Here is a 16,681-nt window from a genome sequence, read left to right on the forward strand (position 1 = left end):
ATATAAGGTTATAGGTATGATACTCCCAAAATCATTTCACATAAATCCACAGATTTTTAATAAAATTCTCTTAAAATATCACAAAATGTCCGCAGATTCTGTCTGTCCCTACTTTATGATTTATCAAATTAAACAGTAAGATAATTACGTGGATCATTGTTTGCATTTTCGGGGACAGTTTTTTATTTGATGCTTTCATTTAGCAAGAATACTTATAAACAACAGTAATTTAACAGACATTTTCATTGATACAAAAGATTTATCAAGTTTAATAAGTTTCAATTCATTAAACAATCGTATTTTCCACAACTGTTTTCAAGCTTGATAATAATAGGAAATGCTTCTTGAGCATAAAATCAGCATATCTGAATGGTTTCTGAAAGATTGTGTGACAAAAAGCAAAACTAAGAAAAAGAAGCACAACTCAGCCTTTATAGGAAACAAACATTGATATAATTGAACTCCTGACTCAAATCTGTAAAGCTCTGGGTTTTAGAGCTTTACTGAGCCCTGGTCTACAGTGGTTTCTCATCTAGAAAATCAACCTATTTTCCAAAGTCTCTGCTGTTTGCACAAGTGCTTGAGACACAGAGGTCATGAAATTTCAGCCAGAGGAAAGTTACACTTTTTATAATGAAGCTCAGTCAATGTAATAATTGTGTGTGTGTATCTCTCTTTTTTCTGTCTTTTTTTATGTTGAAATGATACAGTCTGCCGCACTTCTTAAACTCATGTGCCTTCTAAGGCAAGTTGAGTGTATGTGCGGCTGCTTGTATGCACAATTTCCCAAGAGCTAATGGAAAAATCCAAATTTATGTAACGCCTCTCCCACCTTAGCCAATGTCTGCAGACCAGTAATATCTGGATTCTGAAATCAATCCTTGTTCAGTCACAATATATCCTAAATAATAATATCTTTTTTTTAGGGTGTAGGGTTTAGGGTATATATATATAATTTTTTAACCTATAATAATTTTGTTTAGTGTTTTCCTCTTTATATCTCTGTATATGTAGTCAGAAAGGGAGCTGAAGAGAGACCCCTTGCTGCTAAATACCTATGTGGCTTTGTTTGGATTCACAGCCCAAGACAACCAAGATCTAGAAATGAGGTAAGTGTAAATAAAACACACACACACACACACACATACACACACACATACACACACAGTCACTCATCCAGTGCTTAGTTATTTTCTCAGTTAATTTGAGTCTTCACACCTGTATTATGTGAAAATTTGTGATCTCCCCCATTTCCTGCTTACTATATTATCATCAGGAGATGCAGTTAGTTTTCAGGAGGAGGTTGTTGGCCTTTTGCTGGACCATTAGCTTAAGATTTCTTTGTATGCACAATACACTGTGTGCTTAGTAATGGAAATGTGCATGTAGCATATGTGCATAACTAGCAGTATAAGAATTAAAGGTGCAATAAATTACTAATTCAATCATTTATTTTTCTTCGGCTTAGTCTTTTTATTCATCAGGGGTCGACACAGCAGAATGAACCTCCAACTTATCCAGCATATGTTTTATACAGCAGATGTCCTTCCAGCTGCAACCCAGTACTGGGAAACATCCATACAAACTCATCTACACACACATACACTAGGGAGAATTTAGTTTATTTAATTCACCCACGCCAACACAGGAGAACATGCAAACTCCACACAGAAATGCCAACTGACCCAGCTTGGACTCGAACCAGCAACCTTCTAACCACTGAGCCACCATGTCGCCCTAAATGACTAATCCTTTTATTAAATGTAAAGAATCATGGCAGAACAGAGCATAAGCTTTGTATAATTCAGTCTATATGAATATACTCACAGTCAAGATGATTCGTTGGTCCTGGATGAGCCTGTGCTATTAGTTTTAGCGTTATCTGGGAATGGCATATTTGTTGTGAATCAGAATCAAGTATTGTAGAGAGCCATGCAAAAAGCCACTCTAGAATGAACATAAATTTTCTTGTGAGAAAAGTTGTAAAAGTTTTAGCTTTCAGGTTCTTTCTTAAAATATGTTATTAGTTTTTTATGTAAACATTTTTTTTCAGTGAACTTTGTTTTTTAGCGAAGTTACTAAGGTGCATTTTTGCAGTGCATTAAGGCAAGAAGGCAGAGTTTCTATTTAGAAAGTGCCCCTACTGTGTTAAAACACTCACTTTTTCATAATAGAAATTACACCATCACATTATTTATCACAGTGTCTGAAAGAGTTCATTCAAAAATGTGGTTTTTGGTCAAAGTCCCTCTTCATATAGAGTCTGCTCTGCTCAAATTGATCAAATGACAGTCTTTTGTGATTGTTCTACTACTTGCATTGTGTGCTGGAAACCAAACATTATGCACAATAACAGGGATGTCAGTTTCCTTATCAGTTCAGGTGTCTTCATTTTTTGGAAGTGTTTGCAAAATAACTTTGTTTTCACAGCACAGAAAACAGCCATTATGTTGGCAAAACCAAGGTTACTTGTGTTTGTGTACTGCAAAAAAATAATTTTCTTACTTACATTTTTTTTGTCTTGTTTCTAGTCCAAATATCTAAAATTTCTCAAATCAAGAAGCATTTTCTAGACAAGCAAAACATATTGTCTTGTTTTAAGAAATAATATGCCAAAGTAAAGTGAGTTTTTCCTTAAATCAAGCTAAATGCCAATGTGGTAAGCAAAATAATCTTATCACAAATCGAAAAACTAGATTATTTTGCTTATCCCATTGGCAGATTATTTTGTTTGATTTAAGGAAAAACTCGCTTCATTTTGCATATTATTTCTTAAAATAAGACATAATGTTTTGCTTGTGTAGAAAATGCTTCTTGATTTGAGAACTTTAGGATATTTGGACTAGAAGCAAGACAAAAAATTTAAGTAAGAAAAGCATTTTTACGATGCTTAATAAATACGAATAATAATAAATTAAATTAAATTAAGCAATCTTTCCTGCTGTAAAAGCTACTTAGGTTCTTAAACTGTATGAAGCTGGAGTTTCAGTGCTAAAAAGAAATGATAAACCTTTAAATTTGTGGATTCAGCAGAGGTTAAACTCGCACAGTTCGACCTGGTACTTTGAATATGACTGCTGTGTTATTTTTCTCCCCAGACTTATTCTGATTGCATTGCACATCCATTTGTCTTTACAATTACTCCCCCAGTAGTAATTTCAGGTCTGGTTCTCAGAAGCTCTCCGGGAGGCATATGCATGTGCAGGTTCATTCTGGCCTTGTGATATATCATGAAGCTATCGCAGAGTTTCAGAACAGCCTCATCAAAGCTTTCAACCCAATTCCAAAAATAATTTCTAACTGTTGAGAGGGGTGATGCAGGTTCCTAATGTGTTACTCTCTCCCTGTAGACCCGGAGATCGTATAGTCCTGGCAGATGATTCCAACGACGATTGGTGGAAGGTGAAGTCATGATTTTTTTTGATTGTTTGTTTCAAAAAAGACATGGATGAATCATTCTGCTTTACTAGAAAGAAAGTTTAAAAAGTTCATTTTAAATTTTCAATATTTTTTACATTACAGTATATTTAAAATAACATCAGTGTTGCTCAAAAAGTCTTTCTGCAAAGACTTTTTTTTATCAAAAGCATATAAAAGTGAAGCTATTCCAAGACTTTTGAAGGGTACTTTAAATTACAAATTCAGTAAAAGAAATATAATGCAGACTAACTATGTTTCGTACACTTTTCGCTATTAAGCGCACTCAAATGACCTCTCCTCCGTCATTGAAAGCCAGATAAGCATGTTTGTGTGATCATTCTCTAGGAGAATACCTATTGCACAATCCAAATTTTGATTGATGTATTTTGCACCAGTAGTTTTTTCGAGAAAAGAGGGAAAAAGTACTGCCTCAGCAAGTGTACAGAAGATGTTAGGTGTTAACGGTGTTCCGTACAGGATTAAAATAGTGTTTTGTACAGAGCGCATAACTTTATTTCACCAGCAAAAATGGACATTTTTTTGTCTTACTAGAAACCAACATCAGAATATACTATTATTGTGTTTAACTTATAGATTGTGATATTTAATAACTTTTTATAAAAGTTTGAAATAAAATAACTTTACAATCATTTGATTTTCAGATCATGTTTATTTTATCATCCACAATATAAATTTAAATATTGCCCCCAAAGCATTTATTCAACAAAACATCATCTATAAAACAATTTGTGATAACATGATATCAATTAGATAAAGACTGTTATACCATGTGATGCATAAATTAAATGCAAGTGCATATTGTCGTTGATCAAAATATCTCCCCTCCCAAGCGACACTCGCCCTTTGCTTGCCCACTGTCAATTTTCAAGTGGATTAGGTGGACGTACTTACTGAATTTTCTCAGAAACATTTGGTAGGAGGGTCTCTGCTGTGCTCAGGGGTGAAAGAGTGAGAAACAAGATTACACAGATATACTGTTGAAGTCAGAATTATGAGCCCCCCTTTTTTTCTTTTTAAAATATTTCTCAAATGATGTTTAACAGAGCAAGGAAATGTTCACAGTATGTCTGATAATATGTGTTTTTTCTGGAGAAAGTCTTATTTGTTTTATCTCGACTAGAATAAAAGCAGTTTTTAATTAAAAAAAAAAAACATTTTAAGGTCAAAATTATTAACCTCTTTAAGCTAATGTTTTCAATCGTCTACAGAACCAACCATCGTTATACAATAACTTGCCTAATTACCCTAACCTGCCTAGTTAACCTAATTAACCTAGTTAAGCCTTTAAATGTCTGTATAGAAGTGTATCTAAATAAACGAAAATATCTAGTAAAATATTATTTACTGTCATCATAGCAAAGATAAAATAAACCAGTTATTAAAACTATTATGTTTAGAAATGTGTTGAAGAAATCTTTTCTCCGTTAAACAGAAATTAGGGGAAAAAATAAACAGGGAGGCTATTAATTCAAGGGGGCTAATAATTCTGACTTCAACTGTATAGCTTGTCTACGGCCTGTAAGGATTTATTCAGAGATTGGTGTTGAAAGGTAAATTGTATGGAACGTTGTTGCGTACAGAACATGGTAAGTCTACGTTATAGATTTTTGTTTTTAGTGCTGCAATGCAGTTTGTAACGTAGTTCGCTTGGTTGTTTCCTTTTAAGTATTTTAACTTTGAATACAAAAATCTATTGCTGAACTAAAATGAAGGAATGAGTCCAAAAGGAGAAAATATGAAAACCATTTTCAGTGCTCTTGTCCATGAAATTATATATTAATGAAGACTGAAGCTTTCAGGCTTTAAAAAGACACAAAAGCACCATTAAAAAATCATTAAAGTGGTCTGGATGAATCTTACACCCTATGTGTGCTATATTCCAGTCCAAAAATTCAACTCTGAAAAGTAGTTTTGTTGTTATTTTGATATACTTTTTTTTTTTTTTTTAAATCAACTGTTTAATTTATTGTGCATTTCTATGAGTTAATTTGCCTTATGTATGTTGCTAACAATTTCAGGGTGTGATTGAAGATAGAATTGGATTTTTCCCAGCAGCCTTTGCACATCAAGTGACGTCAAGTGACAGGGTGTTCAGGTGTAACCGAACCTTTATTGGCTGTAAGGAGCAAGGACAGATCACCCTAAAAGAGGGACAAGTGAGTACATGTGAGCAATGTTATCAGTCTAAACATTTCTAACCACAAACAGCACAATTTAACTGCTTCATGATCATGATTTCAGATTTGTGTCAGCGGTGAGAACGAACACAATGGCTTCATCAGAGTAGCCAGTGGGAAAAAGAGAGGATATGTGCCCTGTGACGTCCTGGAGAATATATGAGGTTCAAAGAACACTCAATGGTAAAGTAAAAGAGACATTTCAAAACGATGGCTCCACCACTGCCTCAAGAACCTGGAGGGCTCTCAGGAGGGGCCGGGAGACTCCACTGACACAAAATGAATGTACAGTGACCCGGAAGAGTATTTGGATATTTAAAAATGTATGCATTTCATTTATTAAAATAACAAAACCATTAAATTCTGCAATCAAATAAAGCCAGAGCTTTTCTCAGAACTAATTTCACTAAACTTAAAAAAAGTTTTGCCCCCGTTTACACTTGATGTTCAACCGAATATCTTGTCATTGTTTGCTCACCCCCAACTTGTTCCAATCTTATTTGAGTTTCTTTTTTCTGAAGGAAGTTATTTGGAAGAATTATGGAAGCCAAGACAAATGACTTAAATATGATTTCTTTCATATATTTCAATGCAGATTTTGGAATATTCTATTAAAAATGCTTAACTTTTGAACCAAATTTTGAAAATGCACATAAAAAGTTATGTGCCCAAATTACAGCATGTGCATCAAAAAGGCCATGTGATTCTGTTTTATCAGATCTTGTGATAACACAAATTGATGCAAATGGACAAACCAGCAGACTGACCACATTATAAAACACAAAACTGTTGGCGCCAATAGCCTGACATATAGCACTGAGAGGTGCTCACAGCAGCGTGATTTCAGTTCCTAGCTCAAGATCTTTTGCCAATCCTTCCCGTCTCTCTGCTCCCCACACTTTTCTATAATCTCCACTGTCCTGTCCAATAAAAGGTGAAACATAGCTGAAAAATAATAATAAAAATAAACCTTGGTCTTAGTTTTGGTTATTCTAAAATGCCTTAGTTAAAGTCCGTCAACAAAGTTGTTTAGTGTTATCACCATACCCAGACAGAATCTGCAGACATCTATGTGCAATGATTTTGGGAGTATTGTAACTAAAACCTTAATATACGAAATAAAAAATAATACCTATTTTACTTTTATTTCATGTTTACAATGTAAATCCAATTAGATCTACTCATTTGGTAAACAAAGCAAGTCTCTCAAATAATATACCTACTAAAAGACTGAAAATTTACAAATACATTTTCTTTACATTTTCATATTAGTCAATAATATTACTGAAATCAACTTAAAACTGAATAATTTACTCACATTTACACAAGTAAATAAATAGACTTAATGATGGGCTAAAAATGTGTGGAAATCGTGCAGATTCCATGCAGGCCTAGTCATTATCTTCGAGAACTGTCTGCTCAGCCGAAAGAGAACTATCACATCTCCAAAAGTCACGATGTGTTCATTGCATTTCATCGACATCTTCTGAGGCAAGTAATTTCTTATATAAAAAAGCCCCACAGTGGCTTCTCCTACCACAAATTTTTTTAATATTTGCAGCATGTTTATCAGCAAGTGATGGTTTTATTGTCTTTGACTCGTTGCACTGAAACAGTGCTTTATTCACAAATGTTTTATGCGATATTTCATTTTTGTGCAGAAATCTAATTTGCATATTTGGAAGAAAACAGCCAATGGCTACTTGTTTTCCCATTTCAGGATTTTTTTACATTATCCTTATTTGTGTTTAACTGAAGAAAGAAACTTAAAAAGGTTTGGAACAAGTGAAGGTAGTAAATAATAGCCTTTTTTGGGGTGAACTGTTACTTTAGGGTGCATGGCTGTTGTTTGAGGAATTACACCAAATGTTATTGATTTGTATTAGAATCAGCAATGATTAGAGAGTGTTATGTTTTTTATTTTTGATTCTAGATTTACACTCAGATGACAAAGTTGGTTTTGAAAAAACACTTCAGCAATGCATCATAATATTGACGAATTAACTTAACAGGCAGAAAAGTCGACAGTTTTTTTTTGTAGCATTTCGAAAGCAATCTGCAATTTAGCATTGTCTGCTTTTAATAATAGACCAATATGTGCATCCGAATGCCTTTATTCTTAATGAATGTCTTAATTCTTTATAATTCAAAACCTTCAGGAAGTTGTGCATTTCATTAAATGCCACTCGGTTTGATATTTTGTTATTCTATTGCAATGATATGCTTGCTTAATTATCCAAATACTTCTTGGGGCCATTGTATGCGTTTTAACTGCATTAACTGCTGAATGTAAGTGTCATTTATTTTACTTTTCTCATCTTTTTGAAGGAGAATTGTGTTTTCTGTATTTAATTTATTGAATGTTAGTACATGGGGGTCATCAACCATGCTATTTTTTTCCACTATCAGATATTCACTATAGCATTGCAAATCACTGCGCTGCTTTTTGAATTATCTTAATGTTAAGGCAGCATATTTAATGCTTCATTTTTTTCAGTAATTTATTATTATTGTTATTGTTTTTTTCTTCCATAAAAATGTTTCAGACATTTTTTCAATAAACATACAAGTGCTTTTTTGGTTGCTGTCAAAAACACTTTGAACAATTTGACAACTATGTTAATTTAACTTGCTCTTCCAGAATATTATTTCCCACTTACGCTTCTGAGAGTAGTGCAGAAGAGAACAGATCTATTCAGATGCAACTTCTAATGAAAAATAGAAAATAATTATTCTTTAATTAAAAAAAAAACACTGGGCTGATAAAGCTTCAGCAAACAAATCTCAGCAAAAAAAAACATCTGTTTTTTCAATGTCTGCGTATTGGGCTGTCTTGATATTTCAAACATATGTCATCTGTACCGATTATCTTTTTATTAATAAGATATTTTATTTTAGGACAAAGAAACATTTTCACATTTGAATTTTGATTATTGAAGGCTGCATGACGCAGGGATATGTTTTTGCTGCACTATAATAGTAAGGATATTTAAATGGATGTTTAATTTATTTGAGTCTAGTCACGGAGGTATAGGCATCATGTATTGTCTGGTTAAAAGGATACATAATCTCTGTCTCTTGATAAGATTTTTAAAAAATATGTATAATTTAACTCATTTGGTCTTTTGATAATGTTTTCATTTGAGCGAAATGAAGCTACAGCATCATGCTTTGTATATACTTTATGTACAGAATTAAAATTTATTTATTGATTTAATTGTGATGTGCTTTTGTGTGTCAATAAGTCTACATCACATTTATTTTTTCAGATAGACATGATGTGAGGTGTGACGTTAAAAGACTTCTTTTAAGAGCATCATTGCTGATTAAAAATGTAACTATGACTTTTAATTTTCCAGAACTTTGTTCCAGTGTTGTGGATTACTTACAAAAAAGTCAGTAATCTACAGTGTTAGCCTGTTACTGTTTACGAATTACATGATCAAATCACGCTTATTGTGATTTAGTGTAGGAATATTTTACAGTTTAACCCAAAAATGACCATCTATCAGATGAGGAAGAGCTGGAGTCAGAGATTCAAATAAATAAATCAAGTTTACTAAAGATAGTTTCAGTCTCATCAGCAGAAGCCAGCTTCAACCCTCGCAATGAGATCGTAGACTGCTCTGCTTACAATTATAAGTCAATAACAATTATACTCTAACATAACATCATTAACTGCCTTATACATATAGGTGTTTTAACCTGACTGCTTAAAACACAGATAGACTAGGAAAAGTTCAATGTGGGTGCGTACATACAATTGTGAACAATATCTCAAACATATAAACGTCAGACATCCACTAGACTGTTTAGAGCTGACCTCGGACCTGTTAAAAGGATCCAAAATTGAATAGAACACACACACTCAAAGTACAATCTGTTTCTTACCCAAGGCTGAGTGTACTTTCAGCCGTCTTTATCAAACCTGGTTAAAAACTGGTAAAAATCTACATTCAGCCAGTTATATTCTCACTACACAAAGTTTATATGAATAAACAAGAAAATCACTGTAAACAGAATTGGCACATAGCACTACAAACAGGAAAACAGTTGTTTTCAATCATCAAGTCCTTCGGTTCCACTTAAGGTCTCCAAGACCTCTGACCTGGTTAGGTCATCCTACAAATAAAGTAACAAAGAGACAGGCAAATGCACTGAACATTCATATATTAAAGAATGTGTTAACTTTATTCATTAGTCAAAATCATTTAAAGATTGAATACTGATTAAAAAAATCATATTAATAAAGTAATGAGAAAAAGGATAAACCTTGATCCATGCTGGACGGATTGGAAGGCAGAAATCTGAATCCATCACTAGAAAACTTATCTTAAGTCATTTTAAGACTACCTTTGAATTAATTTAAACTACTTCTGATATAACCTAATTATTTTTTGGTTAAAAAAAAAAAAACATTCAGAGGTATGAATTGCAAATGAGTTGACAAGACATTCACATGGCCAACTTTTACGATCATTTATGAAAAAAGTAACTCATTTTATTCTAAGCTTTCAAATGAATATTGTAACAGAAATAACATTAGTCTCGTAAGGCAAAAATAGTTGATTTTTTATATAGCAGTTACTAATTCTTTTTTGTTTTAATGAATTATAAATGCCTGCCGAGACCTTAATATTTAGCTTCAGAATCACTACTGTGCAGGCACCAAATGACAACATCAATGCAAAGATGTCAGCGGCTATATCTTTAAAGGTTAATTCCCTAAACCTTTCTACTAAATCCTTTTTTTTGTCAACAAAATAAATAAAACCATACAGAAAGATTCTAAGAATCCACCCATGTTAAAATTTCAATATTATTCACTGGGTCTGTCTGTATTTGACCAAAGAACACACAGATTTTAGGTTGCGTTAATATTATTGTTTTGCAGGCTTTTTCTTGTTTTATGCTCATTCAGACATACCGCGTCATTAGACATTAATATTAGGTTAGATTTAGGTCACCATCATCTAAGATCAACATTTTTTTGATGTCCAATAATGATGTGAAATGATGTTAATATTTGGTTGGTTTAAGACCAGAATTCAATGTCGAATCAACATCTTAAACCAACGTCATATTGACATAAAATAATGACATTTATTGGTCAGTTATTGCAACCGTTGCCATCCAATGTCTGATAGAAGTCATATTTGTAACGTCCACACAGCATCAAGCTGCAAAATCATTATACGCTGATATTTTGTTGTTTTTAGGTTGCGTTGGAAAGAAACCAAAATGCAACCTGATGTTTGACATTGACGTCAGCCTGACATTGGGTTCTGATGTCAACCAATTTTCATTTCCAAACAAAATGCATCCTTCTACAATGTTGGGGAACAACCTAAGATTATAGTACACAAGATGCGTCACTCATATAGTTTTGAATTGGGAAGAGTGTAATGGTTATCATGGTGAATGAAGCCCCGCCCTCTAGTGCAGAAGCCAATCAGCGATCGCTATAGACTGACCAGTCTCTGGGAGAGGGGCTCCAACCAGATGGAAATTTCTGCAGATTTTGTGTGGTTCCAACATTTAAAAATGAAACTAAAGATACAGTTTTTTGGTTTTATTATGTATTCCTAATTCAAAATTGAATTGTAATTTAACCGTTTGATGTTTTCCCATGCTCAATGCCTGAGCATACTGCCTGAGATGGCCGCCGAGGGAAATGACTTGCCTTGAAGCATAGGTCTTAAACTCAATTCCTGGAGGGCCGCAGCTCTACACTGTTGTGCTTCAACCCTAATAAAACACAGCTCATCGAGTTGTGTCTACTCTGGAATGCCTTGATTAGTTGGATCATCTATGTTTGATTAGGGTTGGAGCAAAACTGTGCAGAGCTGCGGCCCTCCAGGAATTAAGTTTGAGACCTATGCCTTAAAAGGACTTTGGTACAATGTCAATATGATGTCTAGTTTAAGTCCGGTGTGTGCAGAAAATGAGCACAAGAAAAAGCCTGCAAAACATTACAGTAATATTAATACACCCTAAAATTGTGGTGTTCTTTGGTCCAATACAGACAGACCCAGTGGATAATATTGAATTTTTATTTAACCCAATGTTTGGGTTTGTCCATATTATTACCATATTTGAGTCCTAACAACAAAGCATTTTTACATGATCATTTTCATTGATAACAGGACTTAAATAAATACTTTTACAGGACTTTAAATAAATGAATCAATTATTTTACAGTCTTTCATAAATAATAATATCCAAATGCACATATGAATGCATAAGGAAGTAAGAGTGCTGAATGCTTGTTTGATAACTGCAGGTACACGTTCAGCATCATTACTTGATGAGAGACGCTGTCCTGTCTGATGCCTGCAGGAGGAATTCACTAAATGAGCCGAGAGCAGACATTGTTCATCTCTGACTCCTTTTCGCCATCGTCCTGTTCTTTGTCACTGCCGTCAGCGAGTCTGAAGTGAATCTGGTAATAGAGTTGGCCTCCTTAATTAGTTTGATCAGATGCCTGGAAAGGCCTGAGCTGCTGCTGTTCACCCAGCACAACACAGCGGTCATTAGCACACGACTGGCAGAAGAAGAAGAAATCTCTCTGGAACCACTGGTGCTCTTCAAAACAATGCATCGTTCAGGTACATTTACATAACTGTGACACTTCACACCATCTCGATGTCTTCTACTTTCTCCACACCGAATATAAATTCTCTGAGGCGTATTTGGTTGAATTGTCTACAAACCAAGGGGAAAAAAAACGAAATAAATGACGACAGAGATCGAAACATTATTAAAATCCCCTAAGGCTGCTTTTTTTTTTTTTGATGGAGAGAATACAGAATAATCAAGTCATTCATGCTTTCAAGAGAATATTATCAGTGTAAAAAGGACTGAAAAATCATACTCAAATACCATTTCTTGGCAAGTTGAGTAAAAGTATGTGTTGTGAATAAATACTACTCAATATATGAGTAAAAAGTAGCCCTTTTAAAAGAACTCAATAGTAGCGAGTTTTACGATGTGAAAGGTTGTTGTGTTTGCATGCTATTTGTGCATTTGTCTGTGAAAACATAACCTTTTGTACAAAATGTAGTGATTGTTTAAAGCCATAAGTGAAGATGTATGAGCCAAAGTCCTCATACATCTTCATCATCATCTTCTAGGGCAGGGGTGGCCAATCCTGTTCCTGGAGATCTTCCTTCCTGCAGATTTCAGTTGCAACCCTTATCAAACACATCTGTCTGTAATTATCAAGTGGATTTCAGGTCCTAATTAATTGGTTCAGGTGGATTTGATCAGGGTAGGAACTAAACTGTGCAGGAAGGTAGATCTCCAGGAACAGGATTGAGCACCAATGTTCTAGGGTACCTAAATTTCGTATGAAGGGCGAAAAACCGAATATAATTGAAAGCTGTGGGCCAAAACTACATATACCAAACAGTTTTACAATAAAGTTGCCATGGGTAATTTCATTACTTAATTTCATTTTTAATTCATTATAATTTTTCATAATATTACAAAAAATAAGTAGAAAACTTTACTTTGAATTGTATTAACTAATGCAGTATACCTTTTTTAATTATAACTTATTGCAATAAAGAAATATTTATTATTATTTTAAATATTATTATTATTATATTTAATATTATAAAATTCATATTTATAACACAGTGGAGTTTAATGCTGAACAACACTAGTCAAGCAGAAGCTGTCTTAAATAGTATCTGGTTGCAGCCTTTATGATGCAAGCTGAGACTGCATCACTCAGCAATGCAATGTCAGACACAATGCACTCAATGGAGTGAGTGACGTCACTGTGACGGGTTGGGTTAGGGGTGGGGTTAGGTGAGTGCATTAAAAATCATTGGATGCAGCTCAGATTGCACTGGACCAGGTCTACATCCAGACCCCTCTAACTGTCTTTGCCTTGATTTACTCACCAAAGTCTCTGCATTTTCCTCTATCTGTCGTGTGCACATTTTAAACTAAATCTGATTCATTTACACCATTTAAATTGAAATGTTTAATTTCAGATAGCCTTTTTTCTTAGCTTAACAATAAAATAAATAAAAGGTTACATTAATTTAAATGGGTGACGAGGTTTCACAGTGGGTAGCACGTTCACGTTCATGGGTTCGAGCCTCTGCTGGGTAAGTTGGCGTTTCTGTCTGGAGTTTGCATGTTCACCCACAGTTCGCGTGGGTTTCTGAGTGCTCCGGTTTCCCTCACAAGTCCAAAGACATGTGCTATAGGTGAATTGGCTGAGCTAAATTTCAGTGGTGTATGAGTGTGAATGAGTGTGTATAGATGTTTCCCAGTGATGGGTTGCGGCTGGAAGGGCATCTGCTGCGTAAACACATGTGCTGGATAAGTTGGTGGTTCATTCCGCTGTGGCAACCCCAGATTAATAAAGGGACTAAGCTGGAAAGAAAAATAATGAATAAATTAATTAATTTAAATTACAATCTTGAAACTATTATCAGATGAGATGGCCCGCAGGTCCTAGTTTGGGCATCTCTAACCTAAACAGTCAGTATTTGCATGTAATGGGACACTTGGACACTTTCAATGGTTCCACACTGTACATGTTTGCTGCATATAAAATCTAATTTAAAATTAAATTTTGTAATGCTCAACTTAATTTGTTTGTTTAAATTCAGCCCAAATAAGTAGTTTTTTTACTGCATGTGTCTTGAGATCCTTCTGTATGATGTGATTTTTCCATGCATATTGGATGGGAATCCCGGGACTGATTATTCTACTAAGCCAATCCAATATAAGTGAATTTTATTTATAAACTAATTTCAAGAGGATCACATGCTTATGATTGTTCACGGCTGGTCCCGCATCAGCTCACAATTGATTCACCAAACATGATTCCTAACTCACTACAACTAACCAGAGTTTTCTTATCTCAGTATCTTCGTCTTGAAGTAGCAAGGATGATGCAATCCTGGATTTACATCTGTGTTGATCCTGGAACATCATTTTTGTTGAAAAATGTAATTCATACCTATTATCTACCCCTAAACACAACCATAACTCTCAATTATTCCCAATATCAGAGGGAAATAATAGTTGGATAACAATCATGTAGAAGTGCATAAACCTAACTGTAAGCCTAAACATAAATGGGAAACGTATATCCCTTAATTCTGATTGGCTGATTGGAATGTTGTTCCAGGGTCAACATATATGTTAATCCAGGAACATGTCTTACTTAGTGAAATCATGTTGGTGGTAAAGTAAAAGTACACATAAAATTACTAAATTATTCCTGAGAAAAACTACTCAATTACAGTCATTTGTGTATTTGTAATTTGTTACATTGCACCACTGAATAATATCCGACTATAACCACTGAATTTCATTGTATTTTTAAATATTTTTTATTTCCTACAGTTTCATCAAAATTTCAACTTCAACAGAAAAATAACTCTTTGGAACCACTTGAGTGAGTCTATTTTCATTTTTATGGGTGGACTTGTGAACATTTTTTCGCAAAAGTCATGAAGTGTGAATTCATACCTTTCACAGTTTTTGGTGTGCGTGAAATAAGCTGACAGTAGTATTGCATGTCAACATTTTGTATGTCAGCAAATGTAACGTCCGCTCTAATTTGGAAATACAAATATAATTGTTGGCCAAAATAACAGGCAGGCAGTTTACTAGATTGCTTATTGCAGACGGTGACACAAAGATGACAAAAATAGCACTTGTTTTCCTTTTGGGGTCTCTGCTGTTCTGTTCAGGTGAGATTCACTCTAATATTTATTGAAATAAACACCTAATAAAGGACTTAAAGTATTCTGTTTTTTTCATGGTTAGTTTTCAAAATATTTCATATTTGAGCACTCAGATTAATTAAGTGCAAAAATGTTTTGGCAATTTAAAAATAATGTGTGATTCGACTGGATCAAAACAAGTCTTTTGTTGCACTGCTTGATATTTTGGAATAGCCAAAAATACATTGCATGGGTCAGAAATTTTTTATTTTTTTTGTAATAAAGTATTGTTTAAAGACCATAATCCACTGAGATATTTTGTTCTGTAAATCTGTCAAAATATTTTTTTTTATTAAGTATTACATTTTTTATTCTCAGATTTCATATTTTCAACTAGTTTTATCTTGGCCAAATATAGTCCTATTATTTTCCCAGTTATTCTCAATTTCCAATTCCCATTGACACTTATGACTGATTTTGAAATCCAGAGTCACATGAAATATTTTTGCAATGTCAATAAATTAAATAATTGCTCTGTCAGTTGCTGTATACAGAACCACTCCGTATACAGTTGTTTTACATGTGCAGTTGTCATATCTATTTGTGTTCCAAAGTTTTACCCTATTTTGTGATTTCTTTAAGGTGTTTCAGATGTTCAGATGGAAATCTTGCAGCAATCGGACCTTCTGGATGTGCAGGGGTTGAAAATCGATGATTATGACAACAAAATGGTAAAAAAAGTTATCATCTTCACATATTTAACAAAGGAAACTGCTAAACACTCTTGTCTTGCCCAACATTTCAGCTTCTGTGTTTATTTCTCCCTCAGCTTGCCATTTGTGTTATTTGTAAATATGTCATGAGGAAAGTAATAGTCGGTGTTGGAAAAACTGTTTCTAAGGTTTGTAAAACATATTTGTCTGCTAAACTCATTATATAGTCAGTGTTTTTCCTTGACCTTGATTTATTGTTGTCTCTGTGCAGGACGAGGTCAATCGGCAGCTTAATACGATCTGTAGAAAAATAAGAATACCCGGATGTAGAAACTTTGTGCGAAAATATAGAAATAAACTGATCAATGATCTGCTCGCTGGTGCCCGAGCCCACACCATCTGTGTTCACCTGAAACTGTGCAAAAATATGTAACTGTGTGAATGTTCAAGCATGATTTGTAATTGATTATTTTTTTTGTCATTTCCTCATCTTATCATTTGTTAACCTTTATAATTTGTAACTTTGAAACCTGTAAGTTAAACATTTGATCAAAATAAAGGTAAATCAACAGGCAGTTTTTTTTTGTTTAGTTTTCTTGGGATAATCATGATGAGTGTCTTCTGCAGGTGATTATTACAGCTTTATAACTCAGGA

General features: G+C 34.0%; 2 protein-coding genes across 4 annotated transcripts in view; both read left to right on the forward strand.

Annotated features, from left to right (window-relative positions):
* stac (SH3 and cysteine rich domain) overlaps positions 1 to 8,835 on the forward strand; it is a 41,735-nt gene extending 32,900 nt beyond the window's left edge. For both annotated transcript variants that reach the window (XM_087290581.1, XM_087290582.1), the window contains 4 exons: positions 1,015 to 1,109; positions 3,351 to 3,402; positions 5,460 to 5,597; positions 5,683 to 8,835. In XM_087290581.1, coding sequence (XP_087146707.1) covers positions 1,015 to 1,109; positions 3,351 to 3,402; positions 5,460 to 5,597; positions 5,683 to 5,781 — 384 coding nt within the window. In that variant the 3' untranslated portion in view covers positions 5,782 to 8,835. The remainder of the gene's footprint in view (positions 1 to 1,014; positions 1,110 to 3,350; positions 3,403 to 5,459; positions 5,598 to 5,682) is intronic.
* Positions 5,732 to 16,601, forward strand: gnly (granulysin). 2 transcript variants are annotated; one of them, XM_087290592.1, is made up of 7 exons: positions 5,732 to 8,952; positions 11,902 to 12,226; positions 14,991 to 15,042; positions 15,275 to 15,340; positions 15,956 to 16,044; positions 16,143 to 16,214; positions 16,298 to 16,601. In XM_087290592.1, the coding sequence occupies exons 4-7, from the start codon at positions 15,289 to 15,291 to the stop codon at positions 16,457 to 16,459; spliced, it is 375 nt and encodes a 124-aa protein (XP_087146718.1). In that variant the 5' UTR covers positions 5,732 to 8,952; positions 11,902 to 12,226; positions 14,991 to 15,042; positions 15,275 to 15,288; the 3' UTR covers positions 16,460 to 16,601. The 2 variants fall into 2 exon arrangements, with proteins under 2 accessions (XP_087146718.1, XP_087146719.1); XM_087290593.1 differs by lacking the exons at positions 5,732 to 8,952; positions 11,902 to 12,226; positions 14,991 to 15,042 and having other exon boundaries at positions 15,156 to 15,340.
* The last annotated feature ends 80 nt before the right edge of the window (positions 16,602 to 16,681 follow it).

The sequence above is a fragment of the Danio rerio genome, chromosome 17 (assembly GCF_052040795.2).
Source record: "Danio rerio strain M-AB ecotype USA chromosome 17, GRCz13ab, whole genome shotgun sequence".
Lineage (NCBI taxonomy): Eukaryota > Metazoa > Chordata > Actinopteri > Cypriniformes > Danionidae > Danio > Danio rerio.